This window comes from Syngnathus acus, chromosome 12 (assembly GCF_901709675.1).
Source record: "Syngnathus acus chromosome 12, fSynAcu1.2, whole genome shotgun sequence".
Taxonomy (NCBI): domain Eukaryota; kingdom Metazoa; phylum Chordata; class Actinopteri; order Syngnathiformes; family Syngnathidae; genus Syngnathus; species Syngnathus acus.
In genome coordinates, this window is record NC_051097.1 from 7,707,381 (window position 1) to 7,731,910 (window position 24,530).

The following is a 24,530-nucleotide window of genomic DNA, read 5'->3' on the forward strand; positions in this document are numbered from 1 at the left end:
AAAACACCAGACGAGACAAGCACAGGTTATGTATAATTTATTTTTTTCTCTCTGTCTAGAAGTCTTTTTATCATTAAAATCAAATGTCAACATTTTTTCAAATCATATACACGCAAAAAGAACGCTTTTAAATGTTAGCACGGCTCCTTTTAAAAATTTATACATATGTACGTTGTTTATGTTTTTACTTTAGTCATGGGACAGACAAAAGCAGAAAGTGGTCACTCAGACAGCAAAAGGGGAAATGAAGAGCCATCGCCCTTAAAATGAGAAAAGACAGCAAAACAGGACTCAAAATAAATAAAAAAAATTGCACATGATAAATCTGGCAAAGTTCAGTAGTGTGCAGATGGAAGGTGGGATTAAGTGGATGTTTCTGCTTTACATACATTTATTATTAATAGAAACTATGTTACAGAACTCCCCTCTTCCCGGGCGTTGACGTACAGGCAGCCTGCTACAAACACATCAAACTGTACAATGTCCCAATCCCACCTAGTCAGGGCCATCACCACACAGTTAAGCGATAGATTTATATACACAGCCGTCCAATCAGGAGTCACTATAGTACACAAACAAAATTAAAAAAAGGGGGGGGGGGCTGATTATGGGGGAGTAGGCGGGGCATGCTGCTGCGTGTATTATACAAGTGGGCCATTTAGAGGACCAGACAAGGCCATTCTGCTTTTGACACTAAAAGCCAAATTTGGGAAAGATTAAGACTAGTAAGGCAACAAAACAAAATGTGATATGAGGATGAAACCATTCGACTTTTAAGGTTTATTTTAATTGACATTTATCTACATGGGCATGGATCTGCCTCATTGTTCTGAGTTTCAATCTGTGCTCCGGCCTTCATGTGCGGAGCGTGCGTGATCTTTCCCGTGCTTGTGTAGGCTTTCTTCAGGTAGTCCGGCTTCCCCTTTCATTCCCAAAACGCTTTAGCTTCATTGAAGACTATGTGAATTGACGTCTATGTGCCGTGATTGACCGGCGACCAGTCCGGGCGGGGTGTACGCCGGGATAGGCTCAGCTCACTTGTGACTCAAATGAGGACAAGTGCTATCTCAAAAATGGAAAAGCGATATTCCATCCGTTTTTTTGATGAGATGCCTAAAATGGCATCCGTGCCTTCATTGTCCCGAACCGCCAAATCTTGCCCAGCTGAACAGGGAGGGGGGGGGGGGGGAGTTTAAGGTGTAATTCATAGAGAAGTTGTCATTTGGAGCAATTAAAGCAAACATTAACAAAAAAAAAAGTAATGACAGTAATGAAACGAATGTGGCGAGATGATAGAAGCCAAAAAAAAAAAACATCTTGGGGGTGAGACAGGAGGAGGAGGAAGGGAGTCGCTGTGTCCCTTCACTCGGGCATGGTGGGCTTTGCTGGGGGAGGAGGGGTGGGGGTTGCTTGGTCATTAGCATCCGCAGCCTTCCCTCTGGGGCTGTGGTTCGCTGGTTAGCCGACCTCCCTGGGGGGCCGACGGCTTATGCTGGACGCCCGACTCAGCGGCGTTCAGGTCCAGGCTGCCGTCTTGGATGTTCTGGTAGATTTTCTTGGCCGCCTCCAGGAAGGCGTCCTCCACGTTTTCGCCCCTGAGAGGAACTGGCGTCAGAAATGGGGTGGGCGGGTGTCAGGCGAGTTGAGGTTGCATACTTACGTTTTTGCACTGGCTTCCAGGAAGAGCAGACCTATAAGAAAAAAAAAAAGTTGAATTCATTCTGTCGATCATGCGTCTAACAAAAATCCTCTTTCCCCCTTGAAGTTATTTTCTTTGCTTTCTGTTTCTCGTGCCAGTCCGACTCACCATTCTCCTCGGCAAACTGTTTTGCTTCCTCGTACGTGACGTCTCTCTGGGCCTCCAGGTCTGCTTTGTTTCCTATGAGGATGATCACCTGTGGTTGGACGTGTAATTGTGAACTTTGCATGTCGGAAACAAAATTGTTAACGCAAAACATGTTCGGTGTACTCTTAGAACAAGATCAGTCAGAGCGTCTTCCGATTGTTTGTGGTAGTTAAGATGAAAAGAAATATCTGAATGTACCGTATTGGGATTGGTGAGGTTTCTGGCGTCAGTCAACCAACTGCTGAGGTGGTTGTACGTGCTTCTCCTGCGTGGAAACCAGCAGTTAGAATAGGCGGCATTGCGCAATCGCATGCCTTCAATGACAGGCGTACCTGGTGATGTCGTAGACCATCAGCGCTCCCGCCGCGCCGCGGTAGTACGAGCGGGTCACGGCCCGGAAGCGCTCTTGTCCGGCCGTGTCCCAGATCTGCAGCTTGATTTTCTGGCCGCTCACCTCGATTATCCTCGTGCCGAACTCCACGCCGATCGTGTGGGGGCAGTCTGCCATGACTGCGTGGAGAGAGAGAGACGAGTTGTTGTTTTTTTTCTGGTGCTACTACGACACCATGCTAACCTCTTTCATGATTCACAGAAACAATTACATGTCAACACGTAGTCTGCATTTTGCAATTTCGATTTGAATGCAATTAATTATTGCGTGTAACCACGTCATCGTTAAACCAGCCAGCAGCTGGTGCGTGACGTATTGAAGCAAAGCAAGCGAAAGCCTCCAATTGCCTTTTCGCCGCTTTTCACTCGAGCACGGCATCCGGCGTCTAAATGGTGCCCATTGAACGCGGCGCCGACTGAATGGCTACGCGAGGCGGCAACTGAGACACAGAAGAGGCTCTCGGTGCTGAGCGTGCGCTTCCGCCGCAGTCTTGAAGGATTCATTTAAAAAAAAAAAAAAACGCTCAAACGCCGCTGATGAAAAGGTGTCGACAAGTACTTACATTTCTTTTCTGTGAACTGGTGAAGCAAACATGACTTGCCGACCCCCATGTCCCCTGAACAGAGTGAGAAATGATGTTATCAAATTGCCAATATACTGGCTAGCAAACGCTCGTCGCCATACTCACCAATAATGATGTATTTGAAAATGTAGGAGTAGTTGTACGGTGCGGTGGCCATTTTGGCTCTGGAAAAAAAAAAGGGAACACAGAGGGAGTTGGAAAATGTTTGGCCAAATCACTTATGACAAAGTCATCACGCATTGTGTTCAGCTTTGATAGGCTCCGCTAATTTCATTTCAAGGAGGACAAAACCCCAGAACAATTCCTCAGCCATCACATGACCCTCATGTGACATCTCGAGCCTTTGTGTGAGTGCGGTTGCCGCTCCAGCTATTAGACGGGAAAGAAAACAAAATGAAATTTGCTTGCGAAACCCACTGGTGTCGTTTGAGAGAAAAAGGGCGCGTTAGCATGTGACCAAATGACCCGGCTCAGCACTTCTTCTTTGACACCAGAGACACACCATCAGTGCCTTTCCTCATCTCAACAGCTACCTCTCATTGTGGCAAGAGGAAGACGAGCACGACTGACGGAAATTGCGACCCGCATACATCCCGAAAGTCCGTAGTGACTCATTTGGAGTCAGCAGAATTCCACGGCGCACGGAGTCATGGGTTTGCAATGATCTCAGTAGATGCAGTTAGGAACTATAATGTGACTGCAAAAGTGTTGACACCCTCTTATTGGGGGGGGGGGGGGGGGGGGGGATGCGGCTGTGTTCAAAATGAACCAATCACATTCAAACTCATGAATAGACACCTGTCACCACTTAGAGCTTCAGATTTTAACTTAAATGGGAGTAAGTACAAACAAAAACAATGAAACAAACCTCTGAGATCCTCCGTGTTCCAACGTACGTACAAAAACGTCACCGCTAGTCAACGGAATTGCGTCGTAAAACGAGGACCGCCTTTTACATACGCATTTAGGAATCGTGACAAATACACAGCGTCTGTGTGTGCAGGATTAAATCCGATGGGAGTTTCCTTATGTTTACGTAAACATTACACACTTTGTACTTAGGACCGCAATTACCTTTAAGTATTTCTAACCAACCGGAATCGATTGTTCAGTCGAAGCCGAGACGTCCAGTAATTCCGCGGACTTGTTTTAGTGCCTTTTCCTCCATCCACGGCCCCACAAATCATGTTTCGTCTAGCAGTCTTGACAGCCAAGTTGGCGTTAGCACGATAGCTTCTATGTGACATCACCAAGGCGGAATTGTGACAAAGCATCGGCGACGTTGCAGCTCGTTTGCCGATGCGAGTGTAAAACCGACAGGAAGATAATTTCATGACATTGACGAAATGTCTTTGGCAGATTTATGGTTTTAAATCCCCCCCCACACCTGACTGCACGTCTTTAGCATGCTAGGTTGCTAACTTTAGCACGTAAGGGTTGGATTATAGGATGAGGTAAAAGTAGTGACAGTGACAACATGCACACTGGGGCTGGTAATAGCGAAGTAATCAAACTAATAGATAATCAATCGTCTTATTAGAGCGTTAGTATGAAGTCATCAAGCTTGCACCAGCTCCCCCTTGTGCTAGCTTTGTTAGCATCTCCATTCCGGCCCGCAATCGTCACAATGTTTTCTTTGCGCCCACCGGGTGTTCTCCGCCTTTGTCCGGGACATACGTAAAACGACATCCCCCTTGGTTTGTACTCACCAGAGTTGACTCCTCGAGACGGGAAAATGGAGCGATTCGGAGGGGTTGTTTTGGGAGTTATCTTGACTCAAGTATGATCTGCCTATCCAAGATGGCGGCTCGCGTCGGCACAGGGTTTCCTCCGCGGTGTACAATGGACTGGAGGGACAAAGAGCATCACTGGACCGGGTGACACTTTATGCTACGTCAACATCAGACCTCACCTGGACAGGTACTCTATATGTCTATCCCTCTATCTATCCCTTTATCTATTGATCGGTCTGCAGATCGGGCCGATCGGTCTACCGATTTACCTCTCGATCTTCTGTTGATTTAACTAACTAGTTTGTGCAAGGTGTGTATTCATGCAGAGGCCACAGAAACTTCAGCAATTATTTAAATGCACCAGGTATGGCAAAGTCCGCTCCCCAAAGGCCACTATCCTTCATGTTTGAGATGTTTCCATCCTCAAACACACCCGATTTAAATAATCAGCCCATCTGACAGTTCAGAAGAAATCTGACAATGATCCAAGATTATTTGAATCAGGTGTTTTGGAGGATGGAAACATCTAAAACCTGCAGGACAGCGGCCCTCAAAGGTTCGCACATCCCTGAAAGTATGCTGTCTGGACTGATTAAATAGGATGTATTTATTAGGTCTAATCATTTGAGAAAATCTGCTGTCTGTCTTTCTGATGATCATCCATCCATCCATGCAATATAAGATACACTTGAATCATTTTTTTTGTGAAAAATATGAATCATTTTATTCATACAATAATGGACCACTTGACATGCATTGACTCTTACAATCATGTAAACCGCATGCAGTAAGTATGCTCTCACAACCTTAGCCGAAAGAACAAAAAAACAAAACTAAAAAAATATATATTTATATTATAATTGACAAAACGTTTTCTTGAAAGAAAAACACATGATACATTTTATCTTAATAAAGATATGAAGTTTCTTAGCAATGAAACTGAACACACATGATGTCATAGGATGAGTGTTAGCCTTTATAAAGTGAGTGTGCTTCCATTGTATTAATGAAAGCTTGAGAAACTTTCATGGCAAAATGTTTTGATGTGAATGTTGAGAGAAGCTGTCATGAAACTGGAAATCCTACCAAAAAAACAAAACAAGCTGGAACTTTCCATCACAGCAAATCAACTTGAACTTCATTGCAACCTCAAAATCATCAGCAGCAGCAGGCCTGCTAGTACGCATGCGTAGTGTAATCGGTTGCCCGAGGGGGCGCTGTTGCACAGGTCCGAGTCGCAGCAGTGGATGCGCACGCCTGGCAGCTCCTGTTGTTGGCAATGTCTGGACGTGGCACAGCCGCTGGTCAGGACGATGCCCAGTGCCGCTGCATGGATGGAGAAGACAAGTCAGTCTCCGAGGAAAATAGCAGTACTTAGCAGCAAATAGTGCAAGTCTGTAATTAGACTGGAAAACCACATTTTACACTTAGTATACAGCTAATAATGTGCTATTGATCTGTGGTCAGATTATCTAATTATACATTATGTAATGCATTATGATCGTAGACAGATTATACACTGTGTATTTGGGGTAAGTCATTTATTAAGTCAAAATCTGTCATAATTAGGATTTGGAAAATTCCCAAATCTAACCTGACGTCCATTGGACACAAGGGGCTCAACACAAGGGACTTGAAATCTTTATAATTGAGAGTCCAGTCCCATTGTAAGCGTCACATAGCCAAAATGTCAAAATGCATTTTTTCCCCCCCTTTTTCCTTTATTTGCTTTCTGACCTCTTCTCAAGAGGTTATGGTTTCATCACCTCAGGTTTGTTTGTTTTTGTGTGTGCAGCTTCCTATCAGCAGTTTCTTTAAATATATATGGAGAAACTGGATTTATCCAAAAGTTATCATCATCATTAAATATAAATAGCAAAGTATACAGGTATTAAAGTTGCATAAATTAGGAGTTTTAACTGGAGGTGTTTTTTTTTCTTCAATAGTAGCCTTTCAAATAAATACATGATGGATTGTTTTTTGAAACAATGCACTTGATTTCAGTGTGTACATGTGGCGAAGACTCTCCGTAGAGTCCACTAGCAACCCAGGCTAAACTTAGCTCTTATTTCCATGACATGAATTTCAATTATGATTTCTTTAGAGCATTTCAAATAGAGCACAAAAATCAGGCCAATTTGTGAATAGGGACAACGTGGAGGATTGCTTGCCTTGGCGGAGGTCAGATTGATTGACTGTTTTGACAGAGAGTTTGTCAAGCCTTGTGATGTTGTCAGTCTTGGTCTTAGCTTGCACTCTCTTAGAGGAGACGCAAAAAAGGTGCCTCATCAGCCCTTTGGGCTTCCGGATGTCAAGCGAGGGAACATCTGGATGTGCGTGCACGCGCAGCTGACCATCACGGTCGCCCTGTTGAGGACGTCCAGCGCATCCTCCATTTGACTTCACGTGGCACCACGAACAGCCGGCTTCTCACGGACTCAGCAAGGCGACTAAAACGGCGGCGGCGGCGGTGTTACGTAAGCAGCTAAGTGAATATTCACAACGGCGGCCCTGAGAACATTTGCATTGAAGTACGATTAGAAATGATTAAGCCAATGTCCTCTGGCACGCCACAGCGCATTCATCAGCATTTAATCATCTGCTGGCCTATACATATTCCCTAAATAAATATCTAACTTTGCCACACTATCTTGGTTGCAGAAAAAGACTCTTTTTTTTTATTATTTATATTTTTATTTTTAATATGGTAGTTTTAATGTTAAATGCAATTATCTTTGTCTTGTTATTAAATCAACTGGCCAAAAAATTTGCCAAGCCCATTGGCGGAGCTAAATAAGGGGGTCAATGGGGCACTGCCCCCACTGAAATCTGACTTTTGGGTGTTTTCGAAATTTTTCAGGGATCTTTTTTTCTCTGTGAAGAGCACACAATGACTCTAGAAGCATTTCTGAACAATTTCTGGGGTTTGTAAAAAAAAGTCAAATAAAATTCACCATACCGCCCGATGTGTTGGATTCAATTAATCTTTAAAAAAAATGCCACTGGTTCACTTTTCATCTGACTTCTAGCTTAATCCACATGGGAACACCAACCCTTTCATATTCATTACTACCACAGCTTCAGGGTTTGATATTTTCAAGATGTGTGGGCCAGTATAGGTTGCAGGTGCAAATAAAGAATTGCGAATGAAGGTCCTGAAGGGATCAGATGAAAGTAATAAAAAAAAAAGCCTGAAAGCTGCTCTGAAATTCTTTTTTCATTCTTTTCCGTGAAAGGTGTGATCTACTCACTGCTCTCCGTCTTGATGCAGAATCGGTGCTTGAAGCCCTTGTGCGAGTGGGTGCAGGTGAGCACCTCTGGGTTGGAGCAGCCCACGTCCACGTACCTCTGACCCTGGATGATGTTGCAGCCATAGCACTGCAGACCCGCCACTGCGGGGGGAAACAAAAGACATCTTGACAAGGTAATGATCTTCTATTTTGCGCCTATGGAAAGAACGCTAAATACAATCATCATAAATAAACGTAATAGAAGTGCTGCTTTTATTACTGCAGTCGAACGCTTAACGATACGGCCGGACCATAATAAGGAAGATTAACACATAATACCTTTGTGGCCAGTATATGTCATTGGTAGTGTTATGTCTATTCGCACGAGGTAATGAAATATATCTTACATGATGTCTCAATTTGTGTATATAGACAGTTTATGTGTATAGTAGGGCTATGGCTAACGATTTTACCTCATCGATTAATTATGTCGATTCTTGTGTCGAAACTGAAATGCCAAGCTTCGGGACAATTAGAAATTTAAAAAGATAACAAAACCATTCATTGTTGAAAAAATAATGATATAGCTTATAAAAGTGCTATTATGGACTAAGTTCATAGCAATTTATCCAAAAAGCTAAGTATGATAAGCAATTAAAGATGCGGCCTAGTTTTTTGCTTAGTGCCTGACTTTAAATGTGATTTATTTTTCTTTAAAGGCTTTCGCCTTAGGAAGACAGTCGAAGAAAGCCACTTGAACCGATGACAGTATTGTGCTCAGCACTTGACGAGAAGTTAATCTAAAATGCCATCAGGATTCATCTTGAGGGGCTGCTTTTCTATTTCCCCCTCATCTTGAGCGACAAGCGTAAACAAGACACACTGGTGATCTTCTCCTCTCCAGCTTTTGGCCTCAGTGACTGACTCAGCCTCAGTAGCGCTTCACCATTTCAAAGCTTAGCAGCCTGCATACGTTTGGAGGCGACGGAAGAGAAAATGACTCCAGGGAGGGAGGGAGGGAGGGGTGGGGGTTCCTTTTCAAGTGATGATTCAAATGATTTGCTCAAACAGCCGCAAGTGGAGCGCATTGAGACCTCTAGCAATGACTTCTTTCAGGAATGAGCCAGGTTCTTTTTATGGTCTGCCCAGTACTTTCAAGAAAAAAGAGCGAACCCAATCCATCCTCGGGGGTTAAGCGGCGATTGTCTGTGAATTCAAAGCCATCGCACACACCTGCGACTGACCCGGCAAATCCCGCACACACAAGATGGAAGATCAGCTTTGGAGCTGAAACCAATCCGCCCTCTTTATCTGCGGCGGTCCACGGAGGACACGAGCCTCTCACTTGCCCGGCCGCCGCTAAATAGCCAAACCCAAAGCCGGGATGGAGCTTTCAGGAGCAAACTAATCCCGTCGCAAATGCTCTTACAAAAATCACTTTTGGAAATCTGCTGGAATCGATGTAAAGCTTCGCCGGGGACCGGAAGTGTGTGCTGATGTGTCATTTCCACCCCGTATTGGTGATACAGGGGTCACCAACATGGGGCCCGTGGGCAACAGGTGACCCCCAAGGACCACAAGAGTAGCCAGTCCTAATAAGTTGATCCAACAAGTCTTTTAACTCAATTTTCGGATCGAGACACTCCGTTCTGTGTCCATTTGCACATTTGTACCACCTCGGGGACGTTCCAAGTATTCCATTAGAGTAGAGGGAAGAACTGCGGCGTTTGTTCTGCGGGATGTAAATGATGGCAATTTACAAGCGGCAAAAGAAGCTGATTTAACTGTTCGTTAGCATGCGATGCTGCACGCCGGCTGGCCTCATGAAACATTGAGGAGCTGCCCAGTTATGAGCATTTGTCAACATAATGAGGACTTACTGGAGAGACATTCGACCCTCCCGCCTCGGCATCCCGTTGGTACAATCCAATTTATTATGACTGCTCACCGGGGTCTATCCAAGCAAACATTGATTCATTATAAAGATGTCTCAATCCAATGGTAGCAAAGTCGGATTCACTGTCTGCTACTTGTTTGACACACAAAAAGTAATGCTATTATATACCTAATGAGGGAAAAATATTTAAATTATATTTACACTGAAGAAAAAAAAATTCTTACTAGCGTTAGCTTCATGACAAGAAATATTTAAAAAAAAAACTCAGAACAGCTTGTAGGCCACTGACCTCAAACGCCCTAATACATTACAAATGTACAAATCTAATGTAATTCTTTATCATGAATTTGTGTGCACGGAACAGCAATCCACAATGTATATTTTTAAATTTTGTTAACGCCCGATAGAAATCAACAAATGCTCTTCTAACGCATTTGAAATTGTGCTTTTGTATTAAGCTCCCCTGTTGATAGTTGTTGTTTTGAATCCCAACAAGAAAGAAAAAAACTAATCCTGTATCACTCTTTAAACAAACAAAAAAAACAATTTAATATTTTGGATTAGATTCTGTCATGTAAATATAATTTAGTTTATGCATCTAAATCCTCTTGCAGTCAACGAGGGCAGCGCTCCGTAGTCATCGTAGGCTTCATTTTGTTTCCTCATCTCATTAGCGCCATTAATGGTCTTTGCCTTATTGGTAAACGAGGCGTCCGAGGGCTTCATTAGGGAGTTGGAGATCAAAGGTGACCATGTACTCTGGAGACACTAAAGCGCTCTGTCGTCTCAGCCCCTTCATTTCCACGTCGCAACCCCCTCCCAAGGTTACAGCAAAGCTCTGCTCTCGTCAATTGTTACGACTCTGTTGGGAAATTTAAGTTGCCGACTGTGGATATTTGGCGTGGATTAGAAGCAATTACATGTGGAGCCAAGTCATAGTTATTGGAAATGTGGCTTGTGGTGGTCTTAACAATTATTCTGCAGTGGATCAGAAATATTCCACTTTTATCACAATTATGTCATTGCAAGTTGAATGTACAGCACTTTAATTGCATTTAAAAAAAAAAAAAAAGCAAGAAATTGGATCTCGGACTGACCTTGTGTCAAGCAGAACGCCAATATAAATCCAAGCCCGTACACCAAGCAGGTGTGTAAAGTCATGGATGCAGCACAGGATGGTCGTGGGGGTCGGGGTCCCGATACTGCTGCTGCTTCTGGAGCGGGGGAAATTCTCGCAGCGGTGCCACCTTTCGGGGTGGGGAGGGAAGCAGCCCGAGTGGCTCGCTCACGGCGCGTGAACCAACTGCCAGCCAGCCAGTCCGATGAGGGAGGGAGGCAGCCATGCGGGCAGTCAGTCAGCTCAGCAGCCACTCAGGCAAAAGAGATGAGGAGGAGGAGGAGGAGGAAAATATGCCAGTCAACCAAATAGAAGAAAGGGAAGTAAGAGTGTGTGACCCTTTGCCACTAAATAATATGAAATAAAACCAAAATGAAAATTAAATTCTTGATTAAAGAACTACTGGAATGTCAGTCAGTGGCGATTCCATAAGACAAAGATAATGACATTCAAAGCCAAGTAATCGGTTAGCCATGTTTTAAAATGCCAAATATCGAAATCGGTTTCCAGGGGCGTAACCAGAAATTTTTCAATGGGGTGCCACAAGCACATCCTCATGCATGCTCATAGCCCCGCCCCCTCCGTAACTGAGCAGTGCCATTTGGGGCAGTGCCCCACTAGCTCTTTTGATTTATATTTGATACAGAGCAATGACTTGGGGATTATTATATACGCTTCAAATAAGATCATAACTGCTCGGAGAAAATGTGAGTGAACTAAATAGTTCAAACGGGAGTGAGGTTTTGCCCCCCCCATTTGCTATAGCATAACAACAAATAAATCCTCTCATTAAGAAGATGAAAAGTGTGTGGAGCAAACACACATCCATCAGGATTAATTCCTGATTGATAATCCATCGCTTCTAACAATAGCCCCCTATGTGTGTTAAAAGTCTCGTCTTTAAATAGGATGGCACAAGTGTGTGTGTGCGCGCGCACCAGCGTGTGTGTGAGTGACAAACATGTCATTATCTTGCGTATCGGCGCGCTTGCACACTGTGAAGAAAATTCCATCTAATCAAGAATTAAAACGTAAATCCTTTCTAAGAGACTGTAATGCCGGCGGATAAGGCAGGGCTTTGTGCTAAGCTCCCACCACAAGCAAAAGCGGCGCGCTCACGTCACGGGCGGCCGCCGGTGATGGTCGCGCGCATGCACGCGCCTTTGACCTCCATATGTTTGCGCGGTGATGACATTATTCATCCCGGTAGCCAATCGGAGGCGTGAGTTCGAGAGCTGTTGGTCTGAGCGTCTCTCTCGTGCGCAGCGGACTTGTTGTTTATCGCCTCTGTGCTCGGTACTTGTGAGTCACAGTTTTGTTTTGTTTTGTTTTGTTTTTTGGGTGAGGGGGCTGTGCACGTGCCAACGGAGGAAACGCGGCGAGACGTGCCAGCAGTGGGAAGCATATGGCGGAATAGTGCATGTTGACACTCGGTGACACTTCACCAGCAATCTCATGAGATGATTTACGACACACGCGCAAACATCCGATCAGGTCTAATTGAGCCACTGACAATTAGAATTGGCTAACTCCAATTTAGTTCTAATTTTGACGCACGGGAAGAGTTCATTATTACGTTTTTTTAAATTGTTTTATGAAATATTAATAGAATTTAGAATGTATGGTGATTAATATAACGTTTTTTTTTCATAAAGCATTGTTAAAGTTATTCCAGAATCCTCCAAAACAGAGTTTCATTTAAAAATAGACCAATTGGCTTTATTTTTGGGAAACGTTCACTAGAAGAAAACAGGACGGAAGGGGGGGCTTTAAATTCTTGATGGAATTGCAATTAAGACGCAGCAAAGAGAAGAAGGAGCAAGCCGGCGGCAGCAACAACACGCTGCAGAGGAAATACATGAAAAGTTAATTTTGCACTTTGTCCCCCCCCCCCCCCCCCCCCCCTGCCTTGTCATCACTTATAACCTTCCCACTCCAAGTGTAGAGGGCATGATATTAAACATGAGTGTGTTGCAGCCCGCCAGCCATAATTAGCAGTCATCCGGCAGTGTTTGACCACAATATTCTACATTCAGGCAGCTTATTAAAAACTGAACTGCAGGTTGGAGACATTTGGGGCTATTTCACATCCGCTTTCTGCTTGTATCACGTTTCTCATGATTAGCTCCTTAATGCTGCCACAAGCTGCATGACTGAAGGCAAAAGAAGCACCGCTCTCAAGTCATTGTGGATTTGTACATGCCTTTGCATTTTTTTATTTTTGGGGAGAAGCCAGATTCTCCTTACGCAGCACACAGGTCTCGGCTTTACCGTAATAAGCCGTTTTGCCTTTATTGGCCTTAAAGGACTCCCAGGCGTTTTCTGGAAATTCAAAAATGTCCCGCTTGAGGTGTTGGAAAGGTCAATCCTGCCATTTTCTCTACTCCCTGTCCGTCAACCACATGGTTGTCACAATTAGCACAGTGAGGGCCCTGACTATTCTGTCTAGCAACAAGTGTGTCATGACCAGCAACAAGTATTTTATTGACACATTTTTCAGATGTATGTTTGAGCTTCTCATTCAGCTCTCATAGAGCCAGATAATGCAACAGGGCCACTGAATGATAAAAAAACAAATCAATAGGGATAAAGAGAATTTAAGCCACCACCATCTCCCACCGCTATTTAAAAGTTTGCCCTTACAAATCAAGTCCACAAATCTCTTCATTTAAACGCCCCCCCCCCCCCCCCCCCCCCCCTCATCTCCACGGCTTAGAGGCAGCAGCATCTGCTTGACACACGCACTCCGCATGGAAACATCCGTAACTCAAATTTAACCTGAGACGTGCTCTGACATCTGTTCCCCTAATGACTCGCCTTCACGCACTTAGCCACTGGTGAGTGTTTGCGCATTAGCATGTTCTTGCTGACACAACTTGCGCCACAGCTTTTTTTTTTTTTTTTAAAGGTTACACACTCAGCTGAAGCTCAGCATCCAGCTTAGCATGGCCTACATTGCCTCCCAATGAATCAATTTGGTTTTTGTAGGTGTCGGGATGAAGGTGAAGGCTCTCGTAAGGGGATTTATAAAAGACAGCAAAACACGCTACTTTTTTTTTTTTTGCATCCTTTTATAGACACGCAAAGCCTCGCCCGGTGACTCATAAGCAGCATCTTGTCATTAAATGCCAGAATCCCACCAAGTGGAAGTGATGCACAAAACCAAAATAGTCTGATCACCTTTTACATCTCATGATTTATCACATCCGCTTTTGAAAACAGACTCAACACGACTGGTGCTTCTCTCTGTATTTGTTTTGTTGTGTGTGCATAGGCTGCATCCCTCTCAGCCCCCGAGGCAGATTTGGCTCCAGGCCACTGCAGCCAAGCTCTGCAAGGGGAATATGAATGGCATTAGCTGCGGGCTGTTGCCATGGTGTTGACTTATTTACTGTACATCAGCTCACTGACTTCAAACAGTATGTTTTGGCTGCCATATTAGTGTCAGCGTTATCATCCAAAGGACACATTTCCATTGGGGTGATTTAAAAAGAAGAAAAAAAACCCCACTCTGGACGCTAGTAAACAAGATGAAAGTTGTGTGCTAAAAGTACTTGGCAGTGACAAATTCATACTTTAAAGTGCATTTCACATCATTTCAATAAAGCATTTCACTTCCTGTAAAATTTCAACCATTGCATGTAGAGTAATCTGATGATTAATTGTGGTTTTTGTCATGCACTTAAAAGAAATGAATGACAAACACTTTTTTAAAAAATTTTATTATCATTTTATTATTTGAACCTGAGTGAATGAATCATCACATAGATAGATGTATTTCCTGTGTTTCATCAAATTAAGACCTGTGCTCCAACAGTATGGAGGACAGAAAATGCTTAAATTAAATAAATACACAAAATTTAATATTTAATCTATTCATTTCTAATTGTTATTAATAACTGTACTTCCAAATAAAGTCGATAGACGGCGATCAAGACCAGCAGCCAACTCGCGGCAGTCATGGAGCAGAAAAAGAAGAAGAAATAAAGAGGACGAAGAAGAAGCTCACACGTGTTTACAGCACGTCCGCTTGAGTCGTCTTTCAACCTTTTCGTCATCTTGTCAACCACCGAAACGAGATAATTTCAACGCGTCGCTTATAAAAAAGCAAGTTTTAAACGCCGACATGGCTCAGAAGAAGAAGCTGACCAAGAAGAAGAAACCCCCGGCTGGCAAAGAACTGGACGCCGACTCTGACGTCGGAGTCTTCGAAGTGGATGTCCAACTCAAAGACGATGATTCCGTAAGTCTTAAACGCGATAGATTTTCATGTAATTTATAGACTATGATTCCGTAAGTCTTAAACGCAATGTATTTTCATGGCAATCGATTTGAACTCATGTAATGAGGTGGCTAGTGCACCACATCTCGTCGTCAGGGGGTATAGCTCAGTGGTAGAGCATTTGACTGCAGATCAAGAGGTCCCCGGTTCAAATCCGGATGCCCCCTACTCGTTTTTCTTGACTGGTAAAGTTCAAACATTTAATAGAATCAAAGCTGCAAAAGAATGCTACACAATACATTCCCCTAAGCATCGACAGTTTAGTACGTCATAAGATCGGAAATACTTGGACTGGTCAGCAGCCAATCACAGGGCACGTCAACAACTACATTCACAATTACAAGATTTATGTTGAACATCTGTAATTTGATTGTTATATAACAAAGTTATGACTGCTTTCAACAGCCCAGGGGCAAGCTGTTGCCCTTCCCCGCCCCTTCAGACTGCCTGTCTGATGTGGAACCGGACACCAGGAAGCTGGTCCGAGCCCAGAACAAGAAGAAGAAAAAGTCTGGAGGATTTCAGTCCATGGGTGAGAGCCACCAGCAAAAACTTTAGTTCCCGTCCGCGAGCTTATTGCTAACATACAAACAATACTTGCATCAATTCTTTCTGCTCTGTGGGAGAAAACAATTACGAGGTCAGCATTGTACTAGCCGCACAATACGTAACTCTAAATTCAGATTTGTATTAAAACAATGTTTTAACTCACACGCTAGTGTTTGTCCATTTTGTGTGTTGTTAGGCCTGTCTTACCCCGTCTACAAGGGCGTCATGAAGAAAGGCTACAAGGTGCCGACCCCAATCCAAAGAAAGGTGAGCCTGCCCCACCTCGGCATCCTCAAATACACATGAAGAATCTGAGCAGTTTTTGTCTTAACCTTGTCCTCCGCTCGTTCAGACAGTCCCAGTCATTCTGGACGGCAAAGATGTCGTCGCCATGGCTCGGACAGGCAGCGGCAAGACGGCCGCTTTCCTGGTGCCCATGTTTGAGAAGCTGAAGGCGCCGCAAGCCCAGACGGGTGCCAGGGCCCTCATCCTTACCCCCACCAGAGAGCTGGCTCTGCAGACCATGAAGTTCACAAAAGAGGTAAGATGACAAGGAGTGAGGTCAAATGAGGCCTGGAACTAAATTCCAATCAATTTGATCTTCGTAGTTGGGGAAATTCACAAAACTGAAGACAACGCTGATCCTTGGTGGAGACAGGTGTGTGGTTTGTTTATTTTTTTTATCTTCAATTCAAATCTTCGTGCTAGCCATCTGAAATCGATTTCCATGTCCTCTAGTTTGGAGGAGCAGTTTGCTGCGCTTCACGAGAACCCTGACATGTGAGTACAAGCACATCAGCCGTTTAGCATTTAGCAAAATGATTTTATCTTGAGTTCCTTGACTCAGGAACAATAATTTTAACGTTGATGATTTCTCTGTGCCCTTCAGAATCATCGGTACCCCCGGCCGTCTCATGCACGTCGTCCAGGAAATGAATCTGAAGTTGAATCACGTTGAGTACGTGGTGTTCGACGAGGCCGACAGGTAATTCAAAACTCTCGTGTTTTTTTCGCTAAGTTGTCAGCGTATGCCGTCAATGTGTGCCCTAATGTCGCTCATCCCGTCAGGTTGTTTGAGATGGGCTTTGCCGAGCAGCTCCAGGAGATCATCAGACGGCTTCCTGACATCAGACAGACGTTGTTGTTCTCTGCCACGCTGCCCAAATTGCTGGTGGAGTTTGCCAGAGCCGGTAAGATGGCATCCAATGCGGCCTTTATACGTTGACGGTCAAATATAATGTCAATGCTAATTTTGTTTGCACATCTATGGTGTTGCACATTGTGTGTTAGCATTGAGCTAGATAGTTGTGAGTCAAGGTTTCACTGTATATAGAGTTTTAATTGTGTCAAGTACGTCAAGAATTATCAGTAAAAAAATATTTGATATGAAAATGTGATATGTTGGCAGAGTTTGGAAAAGACTATTTTTGTTCCCAGGGTTGACAGAACCAGTGCTGATTCGTTTGGATGTGGACTCCAAGATCAGTGACCAGATCACGGTTAAGAAAATAAATAATAATAAGTTCAATTGAATTGTCGTATATTGAAGCAGTTTTGTCTTCCATCCCCCAGCTTTCCTTCTTCCACTTGCGAGTGGATGACAAGCCGGCGCTGCTGCTCCACCTCCTGAGGAACGTGGTCAAGCCTCAGGAGCAGACGGTGGTTTTTGCCGCCACCAAACATCACGTGGAGTACATCAAGGAGGTCAGCGCCACCTTACAATCGCGTCGGAAAGAACGATTCTGATGTTTGCGGCGGGTTGTGTAGTTGTTGTCGTTAGAAGGGCTGGACTGCGCTTACATCTACAGCGCCCTGGATCAGACGGCCAGGAAGATCAACATCGGGAAGTTCGTACACCGCAAGGCCATGGTGCTCGTTGTGACGGACGTGGCCGCTCGCGGTATCGACATCCCGCTGCTGGATAATGTCATCAACTACAACTTTCCCTCCAAGTCAAAGCTGTTCTTGCACAGAGTCGGTGAGGAAGCCACACTCTGATTGGAAATATTTTTATTTTTTTCAATGAAACGATCAATTATATTTGCTACTCAGGTCGTGTGGGCAGAGCGGGGCGCAGCGGAACGACCTACAGTATGGTGTGTCCGGACGAGGTGCCTTTTGTTTATGACCTTCACCTTTTCCTGGGAAGACCCGTACAGTTGGCCACCCTAGAGCAGTCGGCAGGTAGGAACGACATTTGTAGAAAACCAAAATATTATTTTTCTAAATGCAAACGGTCCTTTATTTTTAGATTTAGATGGCATTTTCGGTCGCGTGCCTCAGAGCATCCTGGATGACGCAGTCGTCAGCCTGATCACGGCGCACGAGAACTCCCTGGACCTGCAGAACCTGCACCACGTCTCGGAGAACGCCTACAAGCAGTACCTCAAATCCCGGCCCAACCCCTCGCCGGAGTCCATCAGACGAGTGAAGAACCTGGACCTGAGCTACATGGCCGTCCATCCTTTGCTGAGTCCGTTTTGGGAGGATGGGAGCCCTCATCGACAACGCTCAGCAGACACGTTGGTGACGTTTTTCTTTTGTTTTAGGGTCCGGATTGGAGAAAAGTGAGCTGGAACGTCTTAACATGGTTGACGCCATCAAGGGCTACAGATCCAAATCTGTGAGTTTGCATATTTGATAGAAATACTTCTCGGCTAACTTGACACAAGCTTTCATGCATTGGTGTGTCGAACCTCAAATTACGTCTCTTCTTCTAGACCATCTTTGAAATCAACCCCAGGAGCAAGACGCTCGCCACTGAGGTGATGCGAGCCAAGCGCTCCAAAGACTCACGGCTGGTGGACAGATTCAGCAAGCACAGAGAAAGTCTGGCTGCGGAGAGGCTCCTTCATAACCCCGTCAGTGTCCCAGCCGGAGAAGACGCTGCCGACTCAGGCGAGGATGACGCGTTACAGGTAACACACATCAAAACATTAGCAAACTATAGAATCATTTCTACAATGTGCATCATTTTTTTTCCTGTTTTTTAAAATGTTAACATCCAAATAAAAGTGCCACTTTCAAAATAAATAGTTTATTTTGTGTGGCAACACCTGGGAAGATGTGCCAAGTGTCACTGACTGCAGTGTCAACTTTCCACCAAGAGAGGGCGCTAATAGACTGTGGAAAAAGTCATCAGTGGTTTATGTACAATGGACTGTTTTTCCCTGGGTATGTGTGTGTGTGTAGTTTGACTGTTCCTTTCCTTACAGGAGGTTTTCTCCGAGGTGGTTGGTGGGAAAAGGAAGAGTCATCAGGTCGGAGGAGAAGAGCGTCCAAAGAAAAAGCGAAACAAACGTGTGGCGGTCAAAGATGAGGAGTACTACATTCCTTACAGACCCAAAGACTTCAACTCGGAGAGAGGGTGAGAGCAAATTATAGATGTTCACATAAATGAAATATCGTTAGATGTTAGCTTCACATCATCTCTTTTTACTTTAAGGTTAAGTTTGAGCGGAGACGGCAACACCTTTGAAACGCAAGCCTCCTCCGCCGTCCTCGACCTCATGGGAGACGAAGGAGAACGACTCAACCAGCACAAGAAGATCATGAAATGGTGACGCCAACGAGGTTACATTTCCAATATCGTCACGTCTCGTCCTCAATATTGATCCTTTTTCAATTTTGTAGGGACCGGAAGAGGAAGCGCTTCGTAACAGAAACAGGCAAAGATGACCAAAAGAACAGGATTAAACTCGAGGGGGGTCAAACCATCCACAAGAAGAAGAACAGGAAAAACTTGTATCCTTTTGGAGAAATGCTGGTCGTTTACTTTGAAGTGTTTCGAAGACAAATTTGACCGGATGACAACATTTTGTTGGAATACTTAACAAGCTCTCAGTTACGAGGAGTGGAAGAAGAAGTACAAAATTGATGACGGAACCGCGGGCTCGGATGGGGAAGGAGGCGGAGGAGGAGGAGGAGGAGGAGGGAGGAGGCCACCGAAAGGTACTTCAGTTTTTGTAATAAATGTAACTATTTTGGGTAATGCAGATCTAAAAGTTGCATACAATAAACTGCTGAGATGCTCAAGAGTATGAAACCCAAATTTGTTTGCGTCTCTCAGGTCACGGTCGCAGTTCTACGGGTTCCCAGTTCCTGGCCAACGGTAGCAGGGTGCGCTCGGAGCTCAAAACCAGCCAGCAGATCCTGAAGGAGCGCAAGAAGCAACAGAAGCATCACTTCCTACAGAGTGGAGGCCTGAAGAACATACGCGCCAAGAACAAGAAATGGGTGGGAGACGTTAAGAAGTCCGGCTTCGGTCGAGGCAGCCAAAAGAAGGGCAAGATGAGGAAGAGGATGTGAGAATGAGCAACGACGTCGTATTTCAGCATTTAATGTGGAAATGCTTGTTTTGGATTTACGTCGTCATTGTGGTGAACTCTCCAAATTGGAATGTTTGCGAATGACTTATTTGGTGCATTTTTGAGTGCTCTACTGTGTACATATAACATAATTCATTTGGAAAAATAGAGATAAAAAGGGTCAACTTTTTGTCATGTCATTATTTAATTATTTTCCCCTCCAGAGAATACTGATAATTTCTGTCAATTTTGAATTATTCAACATTCTGCTCAAAGATTGTATTTCATAAGTGCCCAAGCTTTTTATTTCAAATTAGATGAAATGGATTAATATCTTATTTTGATTATGGTTTTGCTCGAATATTCTCGATTCATTAGCATAGTACTGCGATGACGTCACAGGTGAACACAGCAGGTGTCATTGATTGCGCTTGGCGGCTATGACGTACCAACGTTAGCAAATGGAGTGGCTAACGATTAACTCTTCAACACACGACGATTTACTTGGTTAAAAAGTTATTTTAAACTATAATTACTAAAGCAGCGCAGTATTTTAAGAAGAGGACTTGGGTGACAAATAAGCGGAGAAGCCCACAAAGGTAAGTTACGTCACCACGTTAGCGTCTTCAACATCTCGAAGTGTTAGCAATTTTATAGCAACTAACGGCGATAAATACGTGTAAATAATATGCTGGAATGAAATATTCCCCCAAGTTAATAAGAATTTTCTTCTTCCAGAAGTTGTCCTCAGTTTTAAACTTTGATAATTCAGTGCATTGCTGCTGAATAATAGATATCGTCAACGTCTTGTAATCATGCCACCTGATGTCGCTGTTGGCTACCGAGCTTAGGCTAAGGTAAATGCACACATTTTCCACTACAAATTCAACATTTAATAACTACACTATCCATCCATCCATTTTCTGTACCGCTTAGTCCCCACGGGGGTCGTGGGTGTGCTGGAGCCTATCCCAGTGTCATCGGGCAGTAGGCGGGGGACACCCTGAACCGGTTGCCAGCCAATCACAGGGCACACAGAGACAAACAACCATTCGCACTCACTCCTAGGGACAATATGGAGTGCTCAATCAGTTTACCAAGCATGTTTTTGGGATGTGGGAGGAAACCGGCGTGCCTGGAGAAAACCCACGCGGGCCCGGGGAGAACATGCAAGCTCCACACAGGGAGGGCCGGAGGTGGAATCGAACCTGCACCCTCCTAACTGTGAGGCGAACGTGCTACCCAGTGCCCCACCGAGCTGCCTATAACTACACTATATCCTGTAAAATAATAGTAAATTGTTTTAAGAATTAATGTGAAGCAAGTGTTTTCTTTTTAACAACTGAGTACTGTAATTTGAAACGATAATTGGCTACCATAATAAAAGATGTATTCCATTTTTTTCCCCAGATATGTTTTGGTTAGACCTTGGGTGAAGTGACGTACAATAAAGTACGTATACATTTTTATCTTGAATCGTCATGACTGTATTTTCTGATTATTGTCATACTAAATGCTACTTAAAAAAACATACGTTTGGGGCCAAGTTATCCCACACTCATCCCTGCTGCTTACATGTCAAGTGCTAATGTGATTTATCATCTGCAGAAATCCATCACCCACTTTAAGAGAAGTCGTGTCGTCTCCTTCAACTGCTGGAAAGGTGCAAAACATGAGCACATGCAGAGGAAACATCAGCACCGTGCCAGTCAAAGTGAAGGAGAAAAGTTCCTGATTTCATCTGGACATGGTTAGTTCCATTTTATCTTGTCTTTTTTAGACGTTGCCCAACGATGTGCTCTCTGTGAATATTTTTTATGTACACTCTGCTAAAAATGGAGGAAAAATGAGCCGTGATCTGGTAGCCTACGTATTTATTTATTGGGTCACCATGGTGATTGTCCCCGACTCCTCTGACAGGACTCATAGTTGGGGAAGGTGAATAATGTACAGTTTAGTAAAATGCTTAATATTGTAGTATGCTACCTTGGATATCAGCTCATCCCTGAGCCTTTATCCTCTTTATTATCCTCTCGTCGCATCCTGTGGTGCACCGGCAACTCTCCAGATGTCAGTGGCCTTATCTTAAGTCAGAGTTCCCAGGATGGACACAACATCCACTCGAGATACACCCGAGAGCCTGTCCAATGCTCTTGAGAAGGTGGAAAAGAAAAGCGAGGCAGGCTGCATATTTGTTTTACATATACCGTAATGCTATAGAGGCTTGACATTGTAGTCCGTTCCCTTCAAATGGTTGACCAATTTTATTTCATATTCAGTTCCACATAAAAGGGGTGTCGAGGGTGGTAGACATTTAAAAGCAAAATAAAGAAATCAAATCCAGCCTCTCCACAGTCGATATTCCCAGATTTCTGTAGTCCTTATATTTGCATATTTTAGTTTCAGTCTCGTTCATCCCTGCTCGCCACTCATGCGACCTGTCTCTCCTCGTCAGATAAGATAACTCGGCCTTTCTCAGGCTATCGCTCACGAGGCTACGGGCCACTTGAGGAATGACAACAGCCCAACATGACTGACATTTGCCAATCTCCGGCTGACGAATTTGCTCTCCCTCGTAGAAACCCGCTACAGGCTGCCTTTTATCTTGAGCCGGACATGTTGTCGTTGTTGCGGATGCTCTGATGTTGCGGGGTCACCGGCTGGTTAGCTTGCTTTATTGTCGTGTTATTATCGCAACGCTGCGGCTTTGTTTTGAAAATAAGACGGCTTATGAAGATGTTTGGAGCGTCGCAGATGTTTAAGAGCCTTAAATTAGCTCTGTCACAAGAGAAGGCTGACACTGGGCCACACGCATCCCAATTGGAGCCGGGTCTGCTGGGGCTTGTTGGCTGTGGACCTCTCAGGCTAAATAGAATACAAAGCACGCGATGCAAAGAGAATTTGCACTGACAGATTTGTATGACACCAACCGACCTTCCAAGTCTCACTTTCCTCAAATGTCTTTTATGTGAAAAGTATCAATTAGAACCTCCACAAAGCCACATGTGAACTTTTTTCATTTTCCTTTTTTTCCCCGTCACCGTCTTTGGAATGACCAAATGACAGCTCATCACTAACACGGTCGAAGCTTGGTTTTAAATATGTCAGACACGTCCTGCGTCGGATGAGAAATATGGAATTGAAGCCCGGGCGTTTTGGAAAAGGGGCGGAGCTATGCCCGTGATGGCCCCACAAAGATTTGGAATTGTCGGTGGAAATGCTTTGTGCTTGTGATTTATTCCTCGTCATCTGTTGGGCTGTTGCACATGTTAAAAATCGGTTAAACGTTAAGAATCGTCTTTACGCAGGCAAAGTTTGAACCAATTAAATGTGATCCCATTATTATTGAGGCCTTGTTAAATTTCGAACGATGCAACTAGACAGCGTCTGGAGCGAAAAAAGAGGGTCTGTCTGAAAACGCCACCTGCCAATTTGAATGTAAAGATGGTTTTCCATAGCCCCGCAGCTGCGTTTCCACCGTGATCCGTCAATTTGGATTCAGTTGTTACGTGGAAACTTCAGTGCGAGCCAACGTTTGAAATCCAATCTACCCCCTTCTTTGACTTTGCCTTATTTTGCACATCTTTTTGGTATTCTAAGCATCTTTCCATAATCTGCTAACTGTGGAACCTCCGAGGTCAAACGCAATCTGTTCCAGGATGCCTCTCATCTCCAATTGAGAATCAATTTTTCTCATAGGGAATAATGGTAATAGTTCATTCTCTGGATTTTGTAGTCAATGGCAGAAGGAAAGAATTTGAGTGCTAATTAGCATCGCTAATCTAACCACTTGATTAGAATTACAGCCTGCTCTCGTCCCTGACTATCACACGGGGTTATTTTTGGGTACTGGGTCGCCTGTCAGAAGGTCCTTATAAAGAGGTCATCAATGGGGTGGGTGGAAAGTGGCTTATCAGCGCCGCTATTCCTTGATGGAGTTGACTCGTTTGAATTCGGCATGAGAAAAAAGTTGGAATATTATAATGAAGTGATCTTCGCGAGAGAAAAGTGAAAAAGATACAAGAACAAATCGAAATGTCAGAGAGAAAAAAAGTTCTAGTGTTGCAAGACTGTTGTAATTTTGCTTAAAACCAGTCGTTGAAGTCGTATTATTGGCGAAGTTATTTTGCAAAACCAAAAATGAAAATAGACAATTTTTGTTTTCTCCTCTTTCCTGCTCTGAGGATTTTTTTTTTCCCCTCCCAGACTCGTTTCGCCTTCCGCGGGCACTCTGTCTTTCTCTGTGGCGACACACTTCATTTGTCTTCGCCAGGATCAGAGAAACAGCGAAAAATCAAAATAATCACCCCCGCCGTGAAGTAGGAGAAGTCTCTGAGACAAAGTCTGGATAACAAGATGACAAAGCTTTTTAAAACGGAGCTTTAAGACGAAGGCCACTCCACCCCGCTATCTTTTTCCAAGTCGTGTTTACAAGAGCGTTGCACTGTGCGCGTGAGTTACATTTTATTATAAATTTTTTGAACAGGACTATGTAAAACATATTTAACTGAATTTTGACCTATTGCCTTTCATGCCCAAAAAAGTCCAAACTTTAAAAAAACATCAAAAGGTTGCAGGAATCAAATCCTAATTTT

General features: G+C 44.0%; 3 protein-coding genes, 1 long non-coding RNA gene and 1 other non-coding gene across 5 annotated transcripts; 3 read left to right on the forward strand and 2 right to left on the reverse strand.

The window, feature by feature from the left end:
• Positions 1 to 20: 20 nt before the first annotated feature.
• On the reverse strand, positions 21 to 4,678 carry rab14l (RAB14, member RAS oncogene family, like). The gene is made up of 8 exons (XM_037265039.1): positions 4,530 to 4,678; positions 2,926 to 2,984; positions 2,800 to 2,853; positions 2,179 to 2,356; positions 2,045 to 2,111; positions 1,808 to 1,895; positions 1,661 to 1,691; positions 21 to 1,595 (listed from the first exon to the last, which is right to left on the reverse strand). The coding sequence occupies exons 2-8, from the start codon at positions 2,975 to 2,977 to the stop codon at positions 1,418 to 1,420; spliced, it is 648 nt and encodes a 215-aa protein (XP_037120934.1). The 5' UTR covers positions 2,978 to 2,984; positions 4,530 to 4,678; the 3' UTR covers positions 21 to 1,417.
• Positions 4,679 to 5,249: 571 nt separating this feature from the next.
• Positions 5,250 to 10,860, reverse strand: LOC119130995. The gene is made up of 3 exons (XM_037265040.1): positions 10,778 to 10,860; positions 7,805 to 7,945; positions 5,250 to 5,879 (listed from the first exon to the last, which is right to left on the reverse strand). Exons 1-3 carry the CDS (start codon positions 10,839 to 10,841, stop codon positions 5,692 to 5,694), a joined length of 393 nt encoding a protein of 130 aa, XP_037120935.1. The 5' UTR covers positions 10,842 to 10,860; the 3' UTR covers positions 5,250 to 5,691.
• Positions 5,877 to 10,784, forward strand: LOC119130997. Its single transcript, XR_005099571.1, has 3 exons — positions 5,877 to 7,030; positions 7,825 to 7,977; positions 8,503 to 10,784. It is a non-coding gene; the product is annotated as an uncharacterized LOC119130997 (long non-coding RNA).
• A 3,909-nt stretch (positions 10,861 to 14,769) lies between the features above and the next one.
• Positions 14,770 to 20,125, forward strand: ddx54 (DEAD (Asp-Glu-Ala-Asp) box polypeptide 54). Its single transcript, XM_037265922.1, has 20 exons — positions 14,770 to 15,040; positions 15,485 to 15,611; positions 15,825 to 15,895; positions 15,981 to 16,169; positions 16,237 to 16,286; positions 16,367 to 16,408; positions 16,518 to 16,613; positions 16,697 to 16,818; positions 17,066 to 17,127; positions 17,201 to 17,332; positions 17,396 to 17,606; positions 17,681 to 17,812; positions 17,880 to 18,101; positions 18,178 to 18,251; positions 18,349 to 18,546; positions 18,844 to 18,995; positions 19,074 to 19,187; positions 19,262 to 19,372; positions 19,473 to 19,579; positions 19,698 to 20,125. Exons 1-20 carry the CDS (start codon positions 14,924 to 14,926, stop codon positions 19,934 to 19,936), a joined length of 2,568 nt encoding a protein of 855 aa, XP_037121817.1. The 5' UTR covers positions 14,770 to 14,923; the 3' UTR covers positions 19,937 to 20,125.
• trnac-gca lies at positions 15,175 to 15,246 on the forward strand. Its single transcript has one exon. It is a non-coding gene; the product is annotated as a tRNA-Cys (tRNA).
• Positions 20,126 to 24,530: the final 4,405 nt, after the last annotated feature.